This window comes from Mobula birostris, chromosome 1, assembly GCF_030028105.1.
Source record: "Mobula birostris isolate sMobBir1 chromosome 1, sMobBir1.hap1, whole genome shotgun sequence".
NCBI lineage: Eukaryota > Metazoa > Chordata > Chondrichthyes > Myliobatiformes > Myliobatidae > Mobula > Mobula birostris.
In genome coordinates, this window is record NC_092370.1 from 11834237 (window position 1) to 11848089 (window position 13853).

At 40.0% G+C, this 13853-nt stretch overlaps 1 protein-coding gene across 7 annotated transcripts in view; it reads right to left on the bottom strand.

The window, feature by feature from the left end:
* The window catches only part of clasp2 (cytoplasmic linker associated protein 2), a 358715-nt gene that overhangs the window by 66943 nt on the left and 277919 nt on the right, over positions 1-13853 (bottom strand). For all 7 annotated transcript variants that reach the window (XM_072252438.1, XM_072252433.1, XM_072252430.1 and 4 more), the window contains one exon: positions 4164-4327. In XM_072252438.1, coding sequence (XP_072108539.1) covers positions 4164-4327 — 164 coding nt within the window. The remainder of the gene's footprint in view (positions 1-4163; positions 4328-13853) is intronic.

Sequence of the window (13853 nt, forward strand, 5' to 3'; positions counted from 1 at the left end):
TCACTCTCTGCCTGTACTCAGGGAGTAGAAGTACAGCCAGCTGATCAGACTTCCCAAAGTGAGGGTGTGGAATAGCATGGTAGGCATTCTTGATGGTGGCGTAGCAATGGTCCGGTGTGTTGTTTCCTCTAGTATTGCAAGTGATCTGTTGTTGGTAATTGCTTAGTGATTTTTTCAGACTGGCCTGGTTAAAATCTCCCAAAACAATGGTGAAGGTGTTAGGATGTGCTGTTTCATGCACGTTGATCCCATTGCTCTGATCATCTACAGCCTGATTGACATTGGCCTGAGGTTGAGTGTATACTGCTATCAAAATGACCCCAGAGAACTCCCGCAGTAGGTAAAAAGAACGGCACTTAACTACTAGATCTTCCAGGTCTGGTGAGCAGAATTAGGACAGCACTGATATATTTGTGCACAAGAAGAGTTGATCATGAGGCATACTCCTCCACCTCTGCTTTTGAGAGACCCTATAGATCTATCCTGACGGTGTTTAGTAAACCCATCGATCTGAATCGCTGCATCCAGTATGGAAGGGGTTAGCCAGGACTCCATGAAACAAAGGACACACGCAGTCCTAATGTGCCTCTGATTCAGCACCCTAGCTCTCAGATCATCGATTTTATTCACCAGAGACTGCACGTTTGCCAGCAAAATAGTCGGTATTGGGAGTTTGAAACCTCATTTCCTTAAATGCACTTGTATCCCTGATCTACAGTCTCGCTGCCTCCATGCTTCTGTCCACAATCAGTATTGCTTCCGTCAGTTTTAAGCAGCGATAGCTTGTTTAAACACATTAAGACATCTTTGTTGACTGTACTGATCTTGGAAGCAGTTGTACTTTTTAGCTGCATCAGGCTGAAACGAAAATATTCAATCATACCCATTGAGAGGACTGCTGCTACTCGAGTCACCCCTAGGCACTACGGAAATAGATGAAGGGCCCAAAACTGTTCACAGTATTCAAGGTGAGGCCTCACCAGTGCCTTATAAAAGTTGATTTATACTTGTGTGTACAGGCTACGCCGTAGGCTTGATTTATACTCTTGTGTAGCCCTACGCCCTAGCGAACATGCGTAGTTGTGTCTGTGTCGCTCTGCAATTCACCACCAAAATGCTAGTTGGCAGTGGGGTTTCTAAGCCACCGTGTTGAGTTTCTTCGTGAGAGACATGGAAGAGGAAATGCATTTCAAATATTTTCGGATTTCGGCAGGTAGATTTGACAATCTGTTTCATCAGCTCCAACCATTTATTTCGTATCAGTGTACAGACATGACGGAGAAAAGCAACCGGAAATGCGTAGGAGGAAATGCAATGTTATCAAGCGGATCAATTTACAGTTGTTGGTGTCTGTGTCGCCGCGACGTGTGAGTTACATTTTTGGGGAGGTGCACGTCACCCTACGGCATACGGTATGGCATAGGTCACGCGGTACCTACGGCGTACATTTGACGCAGAAGTATAAACTGGGCTTAAGGCCTCGGCATCACATCTTTACTCTTGTATTCAAGATATTTTGAAATGAATGCTAACATGGCATTTGCCTTCCTCACTACCGACTCAACCTGCAAGTTAACCTTCCAGGTGTTCTGCACAAGGACTCCCAAGTCCATCTGCATCTCAGATTCCTGGATCTTCTCCCCATTTTAGAAAATAGTCTGCATATTTATTTCTACTACCAAAGTGCATGACCATGCATTTTCCAACATTGTATTTCCTGGACAAAACAGTGTAGGTTTTACACTGTGTGCAGTAGTGCATGGAGGAGTGCAGTAGAACAGATACAAATCCATAATTTCCTGAAAGTGGAGTCATAGGTAGGTAGGATACTAAAGAGAGCTTTTGAAAACATTGGTCTTCATAAATCAAGGTATGAGTACAGGAGTTGGGATGTTAGGTTAAGTTTGTACAAGTCATTCATGATGCCTAATTTGGTGTTTTGTGTGCAGTTTTTGTCATATACCTACAGGAAAGAAAGCAGTAAGATTGAAAGAGTGCAGAGAAATATTTACAAGGATGTTGCCAGGACCTGAGTAGGGAAAGACTGAATAGGTTAGGACTTTATTCTCTAGAGCATAAGAGAATGAGGGGAGATTTGATAGATTTGTTTTGATTGAGATATACAAAATTATGAGGGGTATAGATAGGGTAAATGTCAGAAGGCTCTTTCCACTGAGGCTAGGTGAGACAAGAACTAGAAGTCATGGGTGAAGAGTGAAAGGTGAAATGTTTAAGGGGAACCTCATCATTCAGCAGGTGCTGAATGTGTGGAATGAGCTGCCAGCAAAAGTGGTGTTTGCAATTTTGATTTCTATGTTCAAGAGAAGTTTGGATAGGTACATGGATGGGAGGGGTATGGAGGGCTATGGTCTGGGTCCAGGCAGATTAATATTTTGGCCCGGACTGGAAGGGTCGAGGCCTGTTTCTGTGCTGTGATGTTCTTAGAACTCTACGTCTCTAATGGCCACCTGACACCTAGAATGTAAAATGTTTTGCACTGTGTTTATTCTTTTGTATATATTTGAAGTTTACTTTTGAAATTAAAACCATTGATCACTGCTGATAAAAGGTAATACTCTGGCAACTCACACAGCAGGGATATTTCCTCTTTTGTACGATGATTTGGTTTTTGAAAGCTGTTAGAGCAGGGGCTGGTCGTGGGGATAAGCTCCCAATGCCAATGCTGTGCGCCTCAAATAGCCTCTAACAACCAGGTCCAACTCCCGGCCTTCACAAGTGGATTAGCTACTAAGCCTGGTGGAACCACTTCTACTGATACAGCAGGGAAAGGTGGGTTACAGGCACCTTAAAACCAGCTGTTTTGGGCAGATGGGGTTTGATAGCTGTGGTTGGCAGTTCATCTAGAAGGAAAACTGTGATCTCAATCCCCCTGCCTTGCAGCTATACCGACTCATGGGGAAGGCTTTGAGAGTAAACCATAAGAAAAAATCTGGAGTTGAATCCCCTAAGGCAGTCCAACGTTGAGGTCAATGCTGATTGGCAACTCATGTGACACCGCTGGTGCCAAACTGTATCAGTCTCTGCCGTTCCTTTGGATTCATCAGCTGCGTGGAGAGGGGGAACCTGCAACATGGACAACAGCTTGTTCTCATGTCACACTGCCTTGGCTTGTGTATCACATAGACAGCTAGGACACAACATCCATGGTCGACCACGACCAATAAAAAGCCTCACTGCGATTAAACTCCGTGCAAAAGTACAACAGTGAACTCCCAGGCCAGACTTGTTAAGTTTTCCAAATTAAATGACCAATATTTCCAATTTCTTGCCAGAGGCATCCATGAAATATAAACCACTCAACCTGATTTCAGAGCTTTGCGAAAGCCAGAATTTCTTAATTGTCAACTTTCAATTTGTACTATGTGGGAAATTGCATGTTGGCTAATGAAGTTTAAAAACCTCAGCCAAAACAATGTTAAAAATCAAAGCTGGTTTCAAACTAAAACACCAGAAATGAAATGACAGCATTCCACACTACCACATTTGGTCCCTCAGCAAGAAACACAAGACAAGGTTTCTCAGGTACTTGTTCTCAAATGGTGAAATAGTCTATAGATAGTGGTGTGGGCAAGTATCTTTTTTAAAACTCACATGTTGTTTTGTTCTGGCTCTCCTGAGTCTGAGCAGCACTGGCTGTAAAAGCTCAACCAAACTTGCAGCTATATAAAACTGGAGTATTGTGTGTGCAGTACTGATCACCCCATTACAGGAGGGGTGAGGAGGCTTTGGAAAGGATACAGGAGTGGATTACCAGAATGCTGCCTGGATTACATGGAGAGCTAAAGGGAGAGGCTGGACAAACCTGGGCTGTTTTCATGAGAGAGAGGCATGGATTAGGCCATTTTGCCCATCGAACCTGTTCTGCCATTCTATTATGACTGATTTATCATCCCGCTCAACCCCATTTTTCTGTCTTCATTCCATAACCTTTGATGCCCTGACTAATGAAGAACTCATCTGCCTTTGTCTTCGTTCAACTCGATGAATGCCTACCTTCTTTCATTTCTTAGTGTTAATATCACTAACAAGAGAGTAAAAAGAAATTCTAGACAAATGATAAATTGCTCTTCTATATATAAAAAAATCAATATTATTTACAAACACACAGAATGTAAGATTATCACTTGTCACATAATACTGACCTAGCGGTATCAAGTGCTTTCTGTACTTTTGCCTGAACAGAACCCAGCAAATCTGCACCCATTTTCTTCAATAGTTGAGTGAGCAGAACAAACAGCCAGTCTTGAAGATCTTCCTTGTGGACATGAATGAAGTCAACCAGGGTTTCCAAAAACATACTAAAAACCTGAAAAATGAATATATTACAAATCATACCTCAATAACAGTTATAAGTTCATTATATGCCAAAAACTAGAGCAAAGCAGAAATCTGAGTAGATTTGCATGTGTATTATATAATGTAGATTTTTTCCTGTATTTTATACAACTGTCCAGTAAGTTTTATCACTCACTTCATTTGAAATTAAGAAAATAATTCATAAATATTATGACAGACAAAATCTGAAATTGTCAATTTGATTTGTACAGTTATATAACCACAATGCAAAACGGCTGGGTAAGCAATACCATTAGGGTGGCAAGATTCCAAGACTGCTAATCAGACTCTTGCATTGAAGCCATGCGAGTATAACACCATTTCTAGAAGGCAGCTTCACATGCATGGACTGTGCATTGCTGTAACATGGGGGCAAATCCAAGTTTAGAATGCACTGCGTCAGCATACTGCACTTGCATAAGTTTGTTTCCCTTCCAATTTTTAAATATCATTCTCTGGTTTCTTCTTCAAATGGGTTTCTGCCAACAGCCTCTCTCGAGTAATAGCAATTCATGCCTGTCTTGAAGTAGACTATTTGACAGAATGAGGTCTTGTTTCATTGTTCAAACACAAGCACTTCCAGCAGAGGTCAAGAAGTAACCAGGAGCACAAAGTGTGACATTTTAGTGCGCTTCACTTTAATCTTTCCAACATTGCTGGGGTTAATTACATCTTCCCATACAGAAAGGTGCATGAAAAAAGGGCAGCAATAACATGAAGATTCCTATCCATCCCACTCGTGGACTGTTTCTCCCATTCTCATCACGGATGAAGCTACGCAGCATCCACACAAGGACAACTAGGCTCAGAAACTGTTACTTCCCCCAAGCCATCAGGTTGATCAACACCTCCACCTGTTAACCCACCCCACCACTACATATACATCACTTAGCATTTCTATTTACAATCAGTCTATTGTATGTATGTAACCGTTACTTGTACATTGTGTTTTTAAGGATTACTTTTATATTTATATTTATTGGTTTTATATTGTTTTTATTGTGTTCTTTATACTTATTATGTTTTTTATGCTGCATCAGAACTGGAGTAACAATCATTTCATTCTCCATTACACTCGTGTACTGAAGAATGACAATAAATAATCTTGAATGAACTCACAAAGCATAGACCAGGGAGCCAACGCACATCCATCTCAGCAACTCAGTGACTTAGCCAAATCATTTGGGAACTTTTTAAACTCAGTATGTATGTCGTTAAAACTCACACTTGCTACTAAGTAATGTTACAGATAAACTATCTGATACACATGTCAGTTCTTGCATATCTGAACTATGTTCTGGGAGGGCTCGATCAGTAAGGAGCAATACCCCCCTCTTGGTAGGTCCAGCTGTAGGTTGTGGCACAAAAATCAAAAAAACCTGCCAACTATCTGGGTGACTAACTGTGGTATTTGTAGCTAAAAACAAAAACTTGCCCACTTCTGTTCCATCATATGGCAGAGTTTTGCAATTAATCATTATGTTTTAGACAGGTAAAATTGAACCTTATGCCAGAGTTTTATAGCACAGCCATCCCACTGAGTCCATGCAGTCCATTAAGCACCGTGTTCACCCATCTCATTTTATTCTCCCTGCACCCTCACCACATTCCATCATTAAAATTGTAATTATCATTCAATAACGACACATCTTAATAAATGGTATAAAACCAGTTCATAATGCAGAGCCATGGATTTGATGTGCAACTCTGAAAAGGCCCACAGCTAACAGAATTGTACCTATGGTCTAAGATACAATTCCAAGCAGAAACAGAGAAACAGTGCGACATTTTATCACTGATGATCCAAATACTTGAAATGGGCTTAAAGGTAATTCAGATAGAACAAATACTATTTAAGTTCATAAATGCTGACTCTGCATAAGGTAAAGTAAATCTAGCAAACAAAAGAACAATGTTAAGTGTAAATCAGAACCCACAAACAACCATAAAAGAATGTACACATCTATGGCTTTAGTATTACTCACTTTTCAGATTTATTTATCACATGTACATCAAAACATACAGTGAAATGTGCTGTCTGTAATAACAACCTACACACTCAAGAATATGCTGGGGGCAGCCCACACGTGCCACCACAGATTCCGACACCAACATAAGAACATAAGAAATAGGAGCTATTCAATAAGGTTACGGCTGATCTGACCATTGACTCATCTCCACCTACCTGACTTTTCCCCATAACCATCAATTCCCCTACTATGCAAAAATCTATCCAACCTTGTCTTAGATACATTTGTATATCTACTGAGGTAGCCTCCACTGCTTCACTAAGCAGAGAATTCCACAGATTCACCACACTTTGGGAAAAGCAGTTCCTCCTCATCTCCATCCTAAATTTACTCCCCTGAGCAACTTTCCTGCCTCTATCTTATAAATCCCTTTCATTATTTTCTAGTTTCTACAAATCTCCTCTCATCCTTCTGAATTCAAGTGAGTATAGTCCCAAGCGACTCAATCTCTCCTCATAATTTAACCCCCTCATTCTGGAATCAACCTGGTGAACTTTGCACCACCTCCAAAGCCAGTACATTCTTCCTCGAGTAAGGAGACCAGAACTGCATGCAGTACTCCAGATGTTGCTTCACCAGTATCCTGTACAGTTGCAGCATAACCTCACTGCTCTTAAATTCAATCCCTCTAGCAATAAGGACCAACATTCTATTTGTCTTCTTGATAGCCTGCTGCACCTGCAAATCAACCTTTTGCATGCACAAGCACTCCCAAGTCGTTCTTCACAGAAGCATGCTGCAATCTTTTACCATTTAAATAACAATCTGATCTTCCATTCTTCCTTCCAAAGTGCTCAGCACTTACAATGCCTAGCAGAACAACAGAGAACATACCAAGTGACAAAGCACCAACAGCAAAACAAGATGAGCACTTGAACCAATTTTGCACAGCTATGGGCTAAATGTTGGAAGATGGGATTAATCAGAATCAGGTTTAATATCACTGGCATATGTCGTGAAATGTGTTAACTTTATGGCAGCAGTACAATGCAATACACGGTAGATAAATGTAAAGAAAAAACTGAGTTACATTAAGTATATATGTCTAAGTTAAAATAAGTAGTGCAAAATAACAGAAATAAAAAAGTAGTTCATGGGTTCAATGCCCATTTTGAAATCACATGGCAGAGGGGAAGAAGCCATAGTGTGTACCTTCAGGCTTCTGTACCTCCTTCCCGACAGTAACAGTGTGAAGATGGTGTGTCCTGGGTGATGGAGATCCTTAATGATGGACACCACCTTCCTAAGGCACTGCTCCTTGAAGAAGTCTTGGATACTACAGAGGCTCGTACCCATGATAGAGCCGACTAATTTTACAAGTTTCTGCAACTTATTTTGACCTTGTGCAGTGGCACCCCTCCCCTGCAATGCCAGACAGTGATGCAGCCTGTCAGAATACTCTCCACAGAACATTTGTAGAAGTTTTTGAGTGTTTTAGTTGACAAACCAATCTCCTCTAACACCAAATGAAATATAGCTACTGCCTTGCTTTTTTTTATAGATCCTCAGAGGTATTGGTATCCAGGAACTTGAAATTGCTCACTCTCTCCCTTTCTGATGATTGGTTTGTGTTCCCTCATCTTACCCTTCCTGAAGTCCACAATCAGCTCTTTGGTCTTGCTGATGTTGAGTGAAAGGTTGTTGCTGCAATACCACTCAATTGAATGGAATACAGATGAGTTGCATAAACATGATGGGCCAAATGGCCTGTTTCCATGCCACATGACTCCATATCACTGTATAAAGTGTCCAGAATAAAACATGTAGGATTTTCATGATTTCTTTAAGCCAAAGGTTTATTGGAATTTACAAGGGTGCACTTAAAGAATGCAGCTGAGCAGGCCAATGAATGCTTTGCTTGTGGGTCTGATATGAAGAAAGTTAAAAGTGCATCAGTACTACTAAACTGACCATACATGGAGGAAAGAGCATTTCTTCATATGGCTTTTTGTGACTCATCAGACGTATTGGGGTAAGGTTCAGCTGCCAGCACTTGTCACCGTTGGTTAGACCTATGGGTTTAAAGTGGTAGGTATGGTTGGAAAAGGCACAAGACAGTGGAGATGCTGGAGTCTGGTACAACATACAAGATGCTGAAGGAACTCAGCAGATCAGGCAACATCTACAGAGGGAAATAGACAGTCGATATTTCTGATCAAGGGCCTTTAAGTGAACTGAAAGATAGAAGGGAGATAGCCAGTGCGAAGAGGTAGAGGGAAGGGACGGAGAAAAACTTGCAAACAATAAGTGGATCCAGGCGAAGAGGGCTATTACACAGATAGAAAGAGACTGATCAGTGGAAAGATCATGTGATTAGGGGGCGCCACCTTAGGGTGCCTGAAAAGGAGCTAAGCTTGTTGCTATGTGTTGGGGGAGGTCTATTTTAAATTGCACAGAAACGGGCTTCATGGATACGTTGGAAACCTGGTTTCTGCACCAGTACCTCACTGGCCTCTTAGGGCTTTCAAAAGGCACAGAAATTCTGAAAATGTTGCCAGATGTGGGCTGCAAATCACCGTACATCACTAGGCATATCCTTAACCTTAAATAAAAATTGCAGAATTCCTGTAATTTGCATAAATTCCCAATTCTAATGAATGTTTTATTCTGAACAAAAAATTCCTGACCTTTGTGTTTCAATTCCCTTAAAAGTTATTTGAGTGTTCACTATCATTTAAATGTCAGCTACCCATGTGTGCTTCTGGAGGCAAGGCTGATACTGAACATTTATTGTACGTCCACTGACAGCTCAACAACAAGCAACGCCTCTACAATTTCAGCACCTTCCATTTGACTACTTACATGAACCAAAATAATAAGTCCAGAAACAACAGGAATTTTGCAGATGCTGGAAATTCAAGCAACACACATAAAAGTTGCTGGTGAACGCAACAGGCCAGGCAGCATCTCTAGGAAGAGGTGCAGTCGACGTTTCAGGTCGAGACCCTTCGTCAGGATGAAGTTTAAGAACCATTATTTGACCTCTGTCTTAGATCTGGCAGACTGCTAGTTCAATCTCAATTCATGCTCAGCAAGGCTTCTCCATTCCCTAGAAAATTTCTCTACACTGAAACAAGGTGGTGTCAGCAAACAGCATAACCAATGGTGACATCCTGCAGACAGTTCACAAAACTACTTCTTTTACTTCTTCTTTCAAATATGATTCCACTATTAAGCTGCATGATTTACATTTTGATGATGTGTTTTTGGGCCAATTGAGTGATCTGGCACTTTGCTGTCTCGGAGAGAGTTTGGTGGGGTTTGGAACAGAGTGAGCAGCATGGAGACGGGACATGAGGCTATGATTGACTCCATTTCTCGCCGATTTCACTGATTAAAGCATCAGGCAAGATTGAAATCAACAAGGACGAGAGTGGAAGGTGAGCAGGTGCTCAGGGCCATCTGTCTTAATTTGACCTGTCTCCTTCTCCCACGCTGCTGCTGGGGGAAGGTGCAGGAGTCTTGGGTCTTGGGCAGTTTTACTGACACGGTTTGTGAATTGGACTCAGTTTTAGAAGGCTCTGCAGTGCACGTTACTATGTTTCTGGTTACTCCTTTCTTATTGCTGTTTTTAAATCGGAGCAAACTGACTCTGAGGCCTGCAGCGCTAAACAGATCTGAACTGAACTAAATTGAACATTCCTAAACTGCTTCAAGGACTCTACAATCTGATGTCTAATAATCTGTGGGTCATTCGCTCACTTTTTGCCGTTTGTGCAATTTGTTCCTTTTTTTGCATGTTGGGGATTCCATGTTTTCTTTGGACTGATTCCATGGTGTTTCTTTGTTTTGTGGCTGTTTGCGGGAAGATGAATCTTAAGATTGCACATTGCAGACATACTTCGGTAATACACGTACTTTGAACTTTAGCCATCTATTTCTATTTTATCAAGAATCAGTTCCCAATTTTGCTGTAAACCTTCATCAGTAAAAGGCACAAACTACAATGGCAGACAAGGAGACGCCAAACAGTAAAATTGGTTTGCAATTCCATTCCCATTAGCATTTCCCACATATTTGGTGAAATGAAGAGATGATAACCTTATGGTAAAACAGTTTTTGATAACCAGCATGCTTATATGCTGTATCATCTTTTCCAATAGAATACAACATGTCTGAAGGAAGCTGTGTACAAAAAAAATTTAACCATTATCATGAATATAACTGCTAATTGTCCATCACAAGTAGACAGGCTTCACAGAGTAATACAACTTACAGGATATGCATTGATTCGAACAATGAAGACAATCTTACCGAACAAGCAATTTGCCTTCATTTCTACTAATTCAACATTACATGAGAAAATCTTCAGAGGCAGAAAACCTTGTGGCACCTAAATACTCCTAACTTCAATAAAGTTCACAAGAAATGGAATTTAATTGGGTAAAATGGCTCTTGCCTTGATAATGCAATAATTTTAATGGGGTTTGTCTATTTCTTCATCCTTTATTGGAAAAGCACTCCAAAAATGATGACCAATAAATGTTCATCTAATGCAGGTTCCAAATAGTGTGAATATGAAGATGTACAAATTTCATGTTGTGAATGATTTTCTCGTAGCAGATTAAGCATCAACATAAATTGTTCAGGTCTACACAGTTACTATACAAAATCAAAGAAGGTATACTCGCATCATCAGAAGAGTTTCAAGTATGTTCAAGTATAAATAAATGACATAAATAAATCCCTGCACAGAAATTTCCATCGGGAAATGAGTTAAAAAAAAACTACAGCCCAACAGATATAAAAATCATAAGAGGTGATAATAAAAACTGTAAGACAATCATAAAAAATTTCAATGCAGATAAGCTGGTATCTATAAATGCCATAAATATCTTACATTAGAACAAAAGACTGAGCTGGATTTTGAGCTATAAAGCAGTTTACCAATGCTATATTCCAAAAATCCATTGGGAGGTCCTAAGATTATGAAAGAATTAAGTGCAAACTTATTTCTGTCTTTGCCCTTCATGCTTTTTCAATAGAATCCTTAAGGACTATTGCAAGAATACATTCCCAAATAAAAATAAGTCAGAAAATGCCTTTAGTTTTGTCAGATTTATCAAATAATTTAACCAATTTCCCCCCCCGGATTAATAAAGTATGACTATGACTATGGCTCCATTTACTAATGAATATATTTTTAAAGTTGACTGATGTAGAACTGAGTAAACTACAATCCAGGATGGCAACTGACATCAGCCAATATACTGACATTTTACCTAAGCTTTCAATAACCCAATTCAATGAACTTTGTAAACAATAGTTGTCTCTATAAGGAATGTTCTAGTACTATGTCTGTTGTTATTTTGATAAGGTCCTGTTTAATCAAGCAACAGCTCTGATGCACACTCAAGTTGGAGGTATTACTGACATTGTGAATTTTAGTGGGAAAGCCAAAAAAGTAAGGCCTTCAGAGGAGACAACTATTTTTCCATTTAAATGACTAAGGCAACAAGTTTAGCTGAAGATTTTAAGATCAAGATGAATTATTTTGGAGCACTGCTATCAAGTATAGATACAGGATACTGTTCCTTTCCAAAAGCTGCTGAGAAATGACCTGCTATGGAGATCAATACCTTCATCTTTAACATAATGACAATGGTTTGATGTATAGCAAAAAAAGCCTGAATACAGTTGCAGTCCAGATCCACACAGTCTCGAGTCATGAGAAGGCTGCATTAGCCATTTTCATTTTTTCACTGACCAGAAGTCCAATATATGGTAGTCTCACAATGTAATTGACTTCTTGAAACTGACCTAGTCAGTGTGGTAGATGTGTCATTCAGTCAAAGGCACTTCATCTTCTTGTATGTTTTTGTTCAACCTACCCATTCCACTTGATACTTGTGAGAACACTACAGAATATTTTAAAAAGTTCTGAGATGGAGTTTGGTGTTGAAAAAAATAGCACTTGGTATCAGCACCTCAAACATCGTGTAATATCTTTGTTAAACTATTGTGGGATGCACACACTTCTACCAGAACTGGACACTACAGACTCTAATAACAGATGTATCTTTAACTCAGTTCTACTTTTGGGTGCCAGATGTAAATGATTTACTTAGTAATACACATGGCACTAGAATGGATCAGAAAATCAGACCATATATAAACACAGTTAAACTTGTAAGAGGACATTATGGCTTGACCAATCACAGGATAACAAGAAGTTTTACAATTATGTTTTTACTAAGTTATGTGTGGAAACAAAAATCATATGGGACATGGCTCTGCTGATTAGTAAGCACAAGGTTGTGGTTGTGGGAGATTTTAATTTTCCACACAGACTGGGAAGCCCATTCTGTAAAAGGGCTGGATGGTTTGGAGTTTGTAAAATGTGTGCAGGATAGTTTTTTGCAGCAATACATAGACGAACTAACTAGAGAAAGGGCAGTGCTGGATCTCCTGTTAGGGAATGAGATAGGTCAGGTGACGGAGGTTTGTGTTGGGGAGCACTTCGGGTCCAGTGATCACAATGCTATCAGCTTCAATATAATTATAGAGAAGGATAGGTCTGCACCCAGGGTTGAGATTTTTGATTGGAGAAAGGCTAACTTCGAGGAGATGCGAAAGGATTTAGAAGAAGTGGATTGGGACAATTTGTTTTATGGGAAGAATGTAATAGAGAAATGGAGGTCATTTAAAGGTGAAATTTTGAGGGTACAGAATCTTTATGTTCCTCTTAGGTTGAAAGGAAAGGTTAAAAGTTTGAGAGAGCCATGGTTTTTAAGGGATATTGGGAACTTGGTTCGGAAAAAGAGAGATATCTACAATAAATATAGGCAGCATGGAGTAAATGAGGTGCTCGAGGAATATAAAGAATGTAAAAAGAATCTTAAGAAATAAATTAGAAAAGCTAAAAGAGGATATGAGGTTGCTTTGGCAAGTAAGGAGAAAATAAATCCCAAGGGTTTCTACCGTTATATTAATAGCAAAAGGATAGTGAGGGATAAAATTGGTCCCTTAGAGAATCAGAGTGGACAGCTATGTGTGGAGCCAGAAGAGATGGAGGAGATTCTGAACAACTTCTTTTCTTCGGTATTCACTAAGGAGAAGGATATTGAATTGTGTAAGATACGGGAAACAGGTAGGGAAGTTATGGAAACTATGATGATTAAAGAAGAGGAAGTACTGGAGTGTTTAAGGAATATAATAGTGGATAAGTCTCTGGGTCCTGACAGGATATTCTCTAGGACCTTGAGGGAAGTTAGTGTGGAACTAGCAGGGGCTCTGACAGAAATATTTCAAATGTCATTAGAAACTGGGATGGTGCCGGACAACTGGCGTATTCCTCATGTGGTTCCATTGTTTAAAAAAGGTTCTAAGGGTAAACCTAGCAATTATCGGCCTGTGAGTTTGACGTCAGTGGTGGGTAAATTGATGGAAAGTATTCTTAGAGATGGTATATATAAGTATCTGGATAGACAGGGTCTGATTAGGAACAGTCAACATAGATTTGTGCGT